Raw genomic sequence first — 12,215 nt, 5'->3', positions numbered from 1 at the left:
GAAGAGGATGAGAGAAAAGGCTTCTATTCATATTCCTCATCACCCTTTAGGTGGCAGAAATTAGTGCAAATTAGGCAGTGTTATAGAACATATCACAAGAACGAGTAGCCTGGGAGGCACTGGCAACACCAGAGCTCCATCCACCACTCTGTCAAACTGGTCACACATTAAAAAGTGTGCATTTTGTGGAAGAGTTCTTTATATTCAAAGGCTTACATTATATTACTCTTTGAAGGAGATTAATTTTGTGTTATGAATTCGGTCTCCACTTGGACTCTAATACAGAAACAATAGAAAACAGCTATCTAGCCAGCTCTCCTTTTTCCTTAATCTGTCCTCAAGAAGCCTTTGCATCCATATAAAAAGAACAAGCTACTACACTGCATATTGCATGGAAGAATCCTACAATGAAATGCAATGGCCCAAGAGCATTTTATCTTTAACTTCTAGTAAAGTGAACTACAAAAGAAGTACCACATGAGGAATTTGTAGCGCATAGTGGCAAATGCTTTATTCATCGCTGATAAAATGTGCTGCCAGTAAATGTTTCATTAAATGTTCATTTGTATTAAACAAGAAATTCTAAAGACACAACAACTGTGAAAGAGAACATGAACACAACAGATCTGGAAAAAAGAGCTAAAGAAGAAGGAATGGTATTACAACCAAAGAAAAGTACTGATATTACACCAAAGTCTTCCTGTGAAACTCTTTCAGGAATACTACTGGAGCATGTCATTGGACTGAACTAGGTCTCAGAATCCTGCACTGTGCTTCTAGCTGTGTCTGTCACCTTCTTAGAGGACTCACTTACACTTTCCAGCATTAGTTTCTATCTTCAGTAACAGTAATGATATTTTCTCCTGTAACTTTATTAGTCTTTCTTTTTCACACTGTGTAAAGTAAAAGGAAAAAAAATCATAGAAAACAGAGCAGTATTAAGTTGATCATTTAATTCAATTTCTTTCTCTGAGTGAAGATTAAATACATTTATGAAGTTTCTGATCACACAGCCTTAAAGGCCTGCAGTGATAGGGAAAACAATTCTAGTGTTTACTTATGCCAGCCATACTAAAACACTTCCTAAAGTCTAACATGAATTTCATATAATCTAATTTAACCTTATTATTACTTTTTCTTTGTCAAACATCAGTGTGGAAAATGGGTGGTAGGTTTCACCCCTTGCAACAATATATCTGCCTCTGACATGTTTTCTTTCTGGACAGAAGCCTTTCCTCTCTGACAATGTTTTCAGGATCCATGATGACCAACAGTGCTCTCCCATGGAACCTCTGCAAACGAAGATCTTCTCTGAAGTATGACAAACTGTAGCTCATCCTGATGAGCTTTACAACAGTGGCATACTTTCCATTCCCTCCTCTGGATCAATTATGGAAACATGGAAGAGTACCAGATACAGGATGGATCCTATGAAGCTCTCTATTCAATACATTATGTTCTCATTTTAACAGGGTCCTGATGAATGACAGGAACTCTCTGGATGCAGGTATCCTACCATTTCTGTAACTATCCTAGTGCATCATTTGGTGAGGACCATCAGAACAAAAAGGTATAAAAACACTTCTTAGAAGCCATTTTCCATATTATTCCTGTTCCATATAATAACAATATAAACACTCTTCATTATACTAGTGCATTTTCAGAATGATAACTTATTATTTTTCACGTCTCCAGCTAGTGCCATTTTGCTCTGTGTTTTGGCCCTTCTGATTTTATTTCTGGTGCTTATATTACCGTTTTACACTTACCAGCAGTAATTTGACAGAAGTGATTCTTAACTGCCATTTTATTTCAACTTGCCATCAATCTCGTGATGTAGCCCCACATATTTTTCACTATACTTACCTACATTTCTATGGGAGGATACAGAAGAGCAAGGAAACAAAAAAGATGTATGGAAAGAAAGCATAATAAAATTAGCTCAAAAAAGAGACTGACTCATTCCACATTATGGAGAAAGGAAATGAGAAAAGGAATATTTAGCTATAAAGGAGACAGGAATGACAAGTCAAACATCATCATGTATGTTATTTCCACGCATCCCAAATTTATCTCATTGCTGTATTCATTTCTTTAATTACAGTACTTACATGTGAGTGACTTTACTTAAACTGTTGAAGGAATGGGCCTCCAGACTCTGAAGTGTTTCATCTATAGAGATGTAGCTAAACACCAACAAACAGAAAATAAACAGGTCTCAGACATTGGGAAGCCACTGCTAGCGCCCATCATACCACTTCATTTTTCCTCTCATTATTTTTCTCATCCACCTATGATGACACTGCCAGACACGTGGACAGTATCTGAGGGACACACTTTTAAAATCCTTTTAAGGATTTTTATTTTGATTGATGCTGTAGATGCACATTATACTGCAGAATATAGTGAAACCAAAACAACACACAACAGTGCAAAGTAGCAGCAAAAGCAGACACCAGTATTTCACAGTTCGGCATCACATTTCTTTCCTTTTTCCCCACTTACGATCACCTTGGATATCTCCAGGAGGAATCTAGGCCTCAGGTAAATTTGCATATTTCTCTTTACCAAAGAACTAAAAAACGGAAGGAAAGAAATGGAAATGATCCTTGGGCCACCACTGCAACAACTGTTGTAATTTCTGTAGAGAGGGATGGGTCATCAGGGCAACTGGCACTTTGATTGCTGAGTAGAAAAATGTGCTAAAGCATGAATTTAGAGAGAAACTCTAGCCATTTAGTGAGTGTCGTAGAGGATGTAAGGAGTAATGTGGCTCAGAAAGCAAGCCAGACAGCAAGCTTAAGAAATATTTATTTGCACACAGTTCAGACTGCGTTGCATTTGTACTAATGGTGATCTATGGAATGTGATGAGAAAATAGCTCTACAGAGTTTCTTCACTATCATTGGGAGAATGATAACATTGTAACTACTGTTACATGCTTTCCCAACCAGCAGATGGCTAATAGCACTAACTGGATGGGAATTTATGTCTTTTCCAGACTGGAGCTAAAAGCATATTGCCTGAATTAATTTTAACTCTTTAACTATGAGATTTATTTTGTATTGATCACTTTGGAGATGTATTCAACTGTCTTTGAAAAGATACCAGAAAAGTAACAGGTAGAGATTGCATAACTAACAGATTCTCTTTCTAGAGTATTATTGTTTTTCCAAAGCTATTTGCCTCTTCCAAAAGGTGGGAAAATAATAAAAGAGGAATACAATAAAAAAGTATTCCAGTCTGTACCTCTGTGACTGAGTGTTGCAGAGTTAGATGTTTATGTGAGATGTTTTAATTTTGTTCTCCTGTAAGTAAGAATGTCTGTTGCCCGGGAAATTGAGGATTCAGTCTCGAAAGAAAATTAATTATTCAATTCTAACAGACCCTACATTTTAACATATCAAAAGACAGGTTATGTTAATGACATATTATAAAACATAAAGTTGCTTTATGTAACAAACAGAGATATATAAATCAGTTTGACAGAAAATTAAATTAAAACCAGATAATGAACAGAGATTGAAGCCTCATGCCAGGGCTAGAAAGTAGGAGAGTACTTTTTTTGTGCTCTATAGTCAAAATGAGTCACCTCGCGTCAGGCAGGCAGGTGCTTTTCTCTCACATATGAGAAGAGGCAGAGAAGAGGGTTCCCTCTCCCCTCCCTCACCCCTACAGCCATCATGTGCCTTCCCACCATGATTCACATTTTTACTATATACTGCCTGACTTGGACCTGATTGAAGTATAGTTTTGTATTTTTCAACTGTGGGATGCAGTGGGAAGGAAGTAGCTTATTTTCTTCATGTGTTGACCTCTGCTCTTCTGCTTCATAAACATATATGTTTGTGTAAATTAATTAAACTACACCATCATTGATGGCAGGGAAATGAGTAGTTTTATTTGCTTTAGGATCATGTAGATAGGCACCCAAACCCCATGCAAACACACTCAAAATCTCCTCTGAGATGGGGATGTCAAACAGAAACTTGTGTTAATGGCACATGAACATGTACTTCTAAGTGTTCAGAGTGCCTCCAAATACTGTGGGCTCTGCCTATTGAACACATAATATCACATATTAAATGTAAGTAATAAAAATCATAGTAATCAGAACTGGAAGGAGTTGCATCAGAAGAAGAGGGAAAGCATCTTTTAATTCCCATTTTGAATGCATGTTACTATTCAGCACCTCCTCTGCCTACCAGCTGTGTTTAAATTGCAAGATTTCAAAATGCCTTCAACACCCATCATGACTGCACTGTTAGCTTAAACACCAAATGCACAATTTCAGAGGACGTCTATTTGCAGACAATACTTTAATCACCATTGCCCATTCAGAAAGAGCCTGAGAGCACAGGATTTATCAGATTGAGCAGCCACAAGGCCCCCTTCCAGCCCTTGTTTTCTTCCTTCTCCCTCTCTCCACTTTTTTTGCTTTTTTTCAGCCTCAGCTCCCCTGTGTTGCAGGAAAATAGGGCATGGGGGAAAATGTGCTTTGCATGGAGCTGCTGGCAGAGAGCACTGTGGGATACAACTTTGTGTGGAGAGGCTGTGGAAAAAACACTTCAGGGAGCTACAGGTCAGGTGTCTCTGAGGCACTCATGAATGCGACCCCAAAGCACCACCCTCAGCCCAGGAAAAATGTCCCTTACCCTTGCCTTTAAAAACGCTGAATGTTCAATGTGTCCTTAAGTCAGTAGGAAACAGCGGGTGAAGCCCTTCTACCAAGATTTAATGTATTTGCGTCTTTAGGAATGTAAACCAGAAATGTCTCTTGCATTTGAATATCCTACAAAACCATTTTGTATTCAGCGATGCCTTTTTGACAGGAGTTAGTTTTGCAGTTGAGCATGTAATTAAAATGTTTTTTCTTTCATTCCGGTGGAAAAGCAGCACAGGGAAACAGTCTCTACTTCTGGTTATCAAGAGCACATATATATGCATTCATTTATGAGAAACTGTAGCTCTAAAATTTCTGTTTGAACAAGGTTCATAAAGAGGACAACTACATTTTCTATTCAGTACAGAGGAAAAAAGTGTTTATTTGTGGAAATCATATAGTAGAAACCATATAGTAAAATGAAGTGCTGTAATTGGAACAGTAAATACAATCTATATCACCCTATTGAAACTTCAGAACATTTTCTAGATGTATTTACAAAACCAGAAATGGTCTGGTAATTTTCATTGCTGATGGAAATTATGGGCTAGGAGAAGCAAATGAGACATGGTACCTTAGAGGCCAAGACATAGACATAAGAGTTGTAGTTAAAATACTGGTACTGGTTCCTTAACCTGAAGTTTATACCAAGAAGGTGGAAGATAATGTTTTGTGGTAGTAGTAATGCTATAAGAAGTATCCAGACAGGCATTGACATTATTCAAATGTAAACTGCTGGTTTTGGAGGCATCTTTAGAGAAAGGTTCCCTAAATTTTTCAGATGAACAAATTCATAAATATTACAATTTTAAAGATTTAAAATCTGAAAAGCCTTTAGGCAATGTATTAGGTGTCACTGAAAGATGAAGAAGAGTTGACATCATTTTACATTGAATCAAAATCTGTTCTAAACAAAGTTTATCATGTTTATATGTGATATTATACATTATATGAGGGATATTCCCTTCCTCCCTCCCCCCCCAGAAACCCCCAACAAAAAAATACACCATCTGTTTGATTGAAGTGAGATGGTAAATGAGGCTGTAGATATTCAAGAATAATTACTTATAAGGATTTTAGAAAGTCATTACTTCAAAACACCTGAATGAAACTATAAAATATAATGAGGCAGACCACATTCCCCCAGTCTTTTTTCATGAATTCTTAAATGGTAGCTATTCAATCAAAGCTCATATAGATTTGAGAATTGCAAGGAACATCAAGGGCAAGAAGAAGAATTCCTATTGCTACATTAGTAATAAAAGGCTAAATAAGAAAAAAGTGGGCCTCTTGCTCAATGAGATGGTTTATTTAGTTACCATTGGCCACAGATAAAGCTGAGCAGCAGACTGATAAAAACCTGAGCATTCTGGTTGGATCTTAAAGTTGGCCCAACTTTGAGCATGGACTAGAGGCCTCCTGAAGTCCCTTCTAAATCACGTGGCTCTGATTCTAGGGAGTGAATTGGTAAATGGCAGAGAAATTCCCTGCATCAAATAGTCATGGACAGGATCATAGATTATGGGCCAGCCACCAAGAACAAACAAATGTGGGACAACCTTTTCTCAAGACTGCTGACACCAACGAGCAGTGCAGTGCAAGGGTAGCTGTTGAGGAATACATTCAGTGCAGGTAGCTCAGTGTGCAGCTGCAATGTCAGCTGCAGATTGAGCTCTGGGTGGTGGGATCCTGAGGCAAGGGGCCATGGAGTGCCAACCCTTTGCACAACAAAGGGCATGGGGACTTCTGGTGCCAGCCGGGGAACCTGGCACAGCAGAGACACAGCAAGACCTGAGGACCCCAGACAGTGAGGGTATAAAAGCTTGGGGATTTCTTTGTTTGGGGTCCCTCCTTGGAACCACCCAATTCAAGCTGTTATTTTGTTGTTAAGTTATTGACCAAGATAAAACTATTTGAAAGATCTGGACATCTGACACTCTGTTATGGGAAATCTGGGGTCCTGTTGGTAAGGAAACCCAGTCTGACTGCATGAGTGTGGGGTGTGTAGCTCCCAAGGGATCTCAATCCCAGCTCCAGGTAGTGTGTGAGAGACTACCAGAGTGGCTCTTGGATGGTTGGACAGGGAAATTTCTTTAACATAGCCACCTTCAATGAGACAGATGTTGATAGGAGGCAAATAGGTACTGCTTTTGTGGACTGTATCCATGCATATGTTTGCACACAAAGGCAGTGACACAATGGTGGTCCCTCTCACATCACACAAATACTAATATTTTGGTGATAGTTCACCTCTAGTCTAGAAATGCTCATGGTGTCCAATGAGATGAGTTACAAATCATGCTGGCAGCTGGAAACAAATTTTTAGCCAGGACCAGGAACTGAATATGTTAATTTTTTTTGAGCAAAAAAAATTCCCATAATTTGCAGACTGAAAAAAAAGTTTTATAGCCTTATTTATCACATTGACTTCAATAAAGTTATGGTCTTATCCATAAATGCCTAGAATGCCTTCCTATAGCTGGTTCAGGTTATTAACAGGATTATTACCCACAGTTCTAAAATGTAAGTGGTGAGGTAACAAAGATGTAAGAATATTTTTTTTCACAAGTTTTTGTAAGACAGAATCTTGGAGAAGGAGACTGATTTTTAATAAAATAGCTAAAAAAATTAATATCAGAAACAGAACTTACATCCTAGAGATGTTGGGGAGATTGGAAAAAGCGTCACTTGGAATTGTTCTTAGGTGAGTCTCCATAAACCTCCTAGAGGAATAAAAGTTTGGCAGTTAATATCCTTTGGGAAGTACATTTTAACATTAAAAAGTCCTACACAACTTCAGGCCTGCTATAATACTTTAATTCTTATCTTTCCTTTTCCCAGTGTTGCCTTCTTTGCCTCATTTCTATTCCTATTCCATTATGTGACTTGCTTTGTTTGGTGTGCTCCCTTAATTTGAATTACAACCTTCTGCATCATCTCTCCTAGGAACTCAGTGGTGATCCACTCAAATGGACCTCCCAAAACTTCAGAATATGACCAGCAAACATATTTGCACATTGAAGGCAATGAGACAAGAAGCATTTTTTTGGCCATTTCAGGCTCCACAAAGATATCCCATCCCTCATTCTCAGCAAGAAATTCAGGTATACCACCAAAACTGAATTGGAGCAATTGCATACTACCTCCACAGAATTCTCCATTTTCTTTGTTATAAACGCGACATTCTTCCTCCCTAAACTGCTGATGTGGGCGTGGTATGTACCTTACCCATCTGCAGGAGATTTCAGAAAAGCAGGTAGTATTTAAGGGAGATACTTATCAACAGCTACGTTCTTAATAGAATGAATCTCCAGCAGACTGACTACTCTAAAAAAACAAGGACAAAATGCTTTAGAAAATCAGCCTATGATATCTGTTGAATTTACAGTTACTACCTGTCATTGTTGGATTAGGTAATCTTTGGTTTTCCAGTACAGTTTGGGAATACACTTACATAATTTCTAGTCAATGAATAGTCTGAAGAACAATCAAGAACAAATTATAAACTTTTCCCATAGTGTCATGGTTTCAGCAAGGCCCAAAATCCAATTCTGATTCTTAGCCCCCCACCCACATCTCAACCCCATGTGAGATGGGTTTTCCAGACAAAAACACGAGACTCAATATGGGGGAAGGAATATATTACAAAGACTATACACATAAATAAATACTATAATACACTGTATACAATCTTAACTCTATATCTATCTCTACCATGACAATAATATTTACAATGGGCCAAATCTCTTCTCTCTCCAAATAAAAGTCCAGGAGAGAAGAAGAAGAAAAGACCCCTTCCAGTCTGTCAGCAGCAGGTCTCTCTCTCTCTCTAGGCAGTAGGCTTTCTGTGTCTTCTCTTCTAGGCAGCAGTAGTAGTTGCTGGCTCTCTGCCAGCACACACGAGGGAGGTCTTCCAAGCCTCTCTCGGCCCCCGTCTTCAAACAGGGGGTCTTTCCATGGGCTGCGTAACCCCAGACACGGCCGCTACACCATGGTCATATCACGAAGCACCGGGGTCTTCGTGACGGTCTGGTATCTTCAGGGGAAAATCAAGCCCCTGTGCAGAGCTCCCATGCTCTGCCTCAAAGATGGCTGCCAGCTTCTCTGAAGCTGGAGCAGGGGGGGCCAAGGTCACCCCCCCCCACACACACATTCCTTCGGCCATCCTGGCTTATCTCTCAGGAGGCCATGAGCTTCCTAGCTCCTCTCAGCAGTGCATACTGCACTTTAGGACTCCTCTCAGTCCACCACCCCCTCCTCTTTCTCGGAGGGGTCTCTAGCGAGTTTGGGGGTTTTGGTTTATCCAGTTCTTACCCCGCGAAACTCTGTTCCTGCTGCTGGCTTGATTCTCTTGTCCTGTTGCTGCTTTTCCTTCTCCTCAGACACCTCTGTGTCTGCCTTAGCTGCATACCGGCTTGTGTTGCTCCTTTTGGTCCTTATCAGTTGGCTCTTTGCCACTGCTCTTCGGACGCTGCTGTTCCTGGTGCTCCGTCACCCGCTCGCAGTCCGGAGCCCCTTCTCCTCGTGGCTCACCACAACATGGCCACCTCTTCTTCTCACAAGAACCACTGCTTCTTTTCCGGTCTCCAGAGATATGTTTATATTTTGCAGGAGCACGGATTGGGTCAAACCCCAAGGGTCACCACCCCCTGGGGGTTACCACTTTCAGCTTCAGGGGGAAAACCTGGCTCAAACCACTACACATAGTGGCTGTTTAACAACAGGTCAAGAGAAAGGAAATAAACAAGTCAGAATTATTCCCTAATTCTGTTTCCTGTTTCATAATGTGAAGTATCTGATTATTATAATTATATTTGATTTAAAGAGACAAAAATATTATCATCTTAAGACTTATCAAGCTTCTACAATTTGCATACAAGAAATAAAATTATCTGTAGAAATTCTCAAAATATTCATCTTGAATAAAAATATAAATTAAGAGCATGTACCTGCCTATAATCCCAAGGGAAGTCTCTACTTCCCAAGTATATCTCCCCTACTCCATATACTTGTTGCAAGAATGAGTAAGGAGAATGTAAAGACTTCTACTTTTCTAACAGTAGGTTGATGTTTCTCCTGACCTCAATACACCTGGCTCAAACCAAGCCCCTGATCAGGGGAATGTCAATTGCCAGTTGCTTATTCCCCTGCACTCATAGCACTGTGACACCCACACCAGTGCTCTCCCATCCTTCTCCGTCCTCCATTTCATACTATTGCTTCCTTCTATTATCACAATCCTAGACAAAAAAATTGTAGAAAACAGTTTCTTAGTCCAGCCTGCTGATCTTACTGTTCTGTTTCAACATCTGTCTATATTTCCAGGCCTTTGAGGAAGCTGACAGTGATGACTGTGGAAGTTCTGGTTTTAGACATATTTTAACAAGTCTTAAAGTAGAACATTGACAATGAAGACCTTAAAAGGTTTGAGAAATGGGCCAATCGGAACCTTACACAGTTCAGCAAGTAGAAAGTGTAAAGTCCTCCACCTGGGGAGGATCAACCCCAGGGCCCAGCACATTCTGGAGGCCAACCGTCTGGAAAGCAGCTTTGATGAAAAGAACTTGGGGTCCTGGTGGACACCAAATTAAACATAAGCCAGCAACGTGCCCTTGCTGCAAATAAGTCTAATGGTATCCTGGGTGCATTAGGAGGAGAAGGCAGTTCTAAGGCTTCCACATGAGACTGTTAGAACTAAAAACCCAAGAAAAATATAGTTTAAGTCACTTCTGACTATCCAAGCTCACTTTTAACCTCTCTTATCCTTTCTGGTCCTCTGTTCACCTACAAAATGCTGACTCACACATAATTAATCCCCATTCGCAACTGTTACAGACACTAGTACTTAACCTATCACTTACAAATCATTTAGTTTTCTAGAAAAGGAAGAATTTAAACACCCTCCTAAGTCTCTTCTTGACCTCCTGCTCTTATGTCAGACATTCATACCACTCCATGAATGAATAGAGTCAGGCCCATCATTCATGAACTACATTAAATGAGCTAACATTAACCTTTTATAAACATACTTGAAACTCATACTTCCTATCAGGAAAGCCTGGAAATCCTGGATAATATTTGTTAATCAATTATATCAAATTATTTGTATTATGAAATAATAAAGAAACATACCCTTCAAGGTTATATTTTGATTGAATGGCTGGTAAATTTAACATATGAGCTGAAAGTGGGAGTATCATATTTCTTCCTATCTATCTGCTATGGTTTAAAGATATTTTCTGCATTCTGCAAATATGACAAAAAAATATGGGTTACAGGATGTGTTTATGAACACACTTAAAAAGAACAAAGAGAGACAATAAAGTAGAGGCAGGAGAAGAGAAGAAATAGCCTGCTATATGACAAAAACTTAGTTGTGGGGGGAAGCAGTATTAGACATTGTCAGCACACCTAAAAGGCTCCAAGTTCATGTAACACACCTACTACATAAACAACCACTAAACAGTAGCATGTAGCACATATTGACATATTGGTGTTTATTAGAGCTGTCATTCCTCCACTATGTACTGTCTTAACAGATTGCTGAGTTCAAAGTGTCAGTGACTACGCAGACCATAAAAGAAATTCTACATGCTAATTTCATTTTTTCTGGGAAAATTACAGCAAACAATGACCTTCCAGATTTTATAGAGGAGAAATAACCATGACATCTAAGCTAATGGCTAGGCAAACAGATATTGACACATTAGTTCCTAGGTTTTTACATTCAAATGCATTGCCATCTTTCAATGATGCAAAAATAGCTATAAAAAGGCATTTTACACAGTGAAATGCATCCTGAGCTTACCAGAAGATGATTACCACCTAGTGTCCAATGCTAGTATTACCAATGTGGTGGAAATGAAAGACACAGCAAAGTAACTCTGAAAGTAAGGAATCACTTTTGAATATGCTAGAATACTAAATGGCTTCTTTCCTACAATTAACTAGCAGTCCAACAGAATAACAAAAAATATACATCAAAACTGGCCCAGCTTTAAGAAATTAAAGAAATGCTAGATCCTTACAAAATGAAACTGTGCAGGTCAGTGTTTGGTACAATTCTGTACTGAAAGTAAGTTCTTAGTGCTAATGTATTCTCTTCCTACAAACTGAGGTACATATGGACACTGTCAGACTGTCAGGGCTAATTTATAGCAAAACAGAAGTTTGCTAATTTATAGCAAACAGAAAATACCAAACAAGAATGTTGGAGCTTATCCTTGCTCAGCTTGTGATCACTCACTGCTTCGGACTGGATTTGAGTTTAAAAAAAAAAAAGACTTTACAAGAAGCAATGACCATACTGAATGTTACTTTCCGTTTACCAGCAAAACAGTAGGCTGCTAATGTTGTGGCCTGCCTAGTGGATGAGGGAAAGGCTGTGGATATAGTCTATCTGGACTTCAGTAAAGCCTTCCACACTAACTCTTACAGCATTATCCTGGAAAAGCTGGTAGCCCATGGCTTTGAAAGGTACGTTCTTCTCTGGGTTAAAACCTGACTGGATGGCTGGGCCCAGGGAGTGGTGGTGAATGGAGTTACATCCACT

General features: G+C 39.2%; 1 protein-coding gene across 3 annotated transcripts in view; it reads right to left on the bottom strand.

Annotated features, from left to right (window-relative positions):
- TSHR (thyroid stimulating hormone receptor) overlaps positions 1-12,215 on the bottom strand; it is a 64,455-nt gene that overhangs the window by 33,833 nt on the left and 18,407 nt on the right. For all 3 annotated transcript variants that reach the window (XM_027672981.1, XM_027672974.1, XM_027672986.1), the window contains 2 exons: positions 7,315-7,386; positions 2,112-2,186 (listed from right to left, as the gene is read on the bottom strand). In XM_027672981.1, coding sequence (XP_027528782.1) covers positions 2,112-2,186; positions 7,315-7,379 — 140 coding nt within the window. In that variant the 5' untranslated portion in view covers positions 7,380-7,386. The remainder of the gene's footprint in view (positions 1-2,111; positions 2,187-7,314; positions 7,387-12,215) is intronic.

Source organism: Neopelma chrysocephalum, unplaced genomic scaffold (assembly GCF_003984885.1).
Source record: "Neopelma chrysocephalum unplaced genomic scaffold, ASM398488v2 Primary Assembly neopelma1_24, whole genome shotgun sequence".
NCBI lineage: Eukaryota > Metazoa > Chordata > Aves > Passeriformes > Pipridae > Neopelma > Neopelma chrysocephalum.
This window is presented reverse-complemented; position numbering and strand designations above follow the sequence as displayed.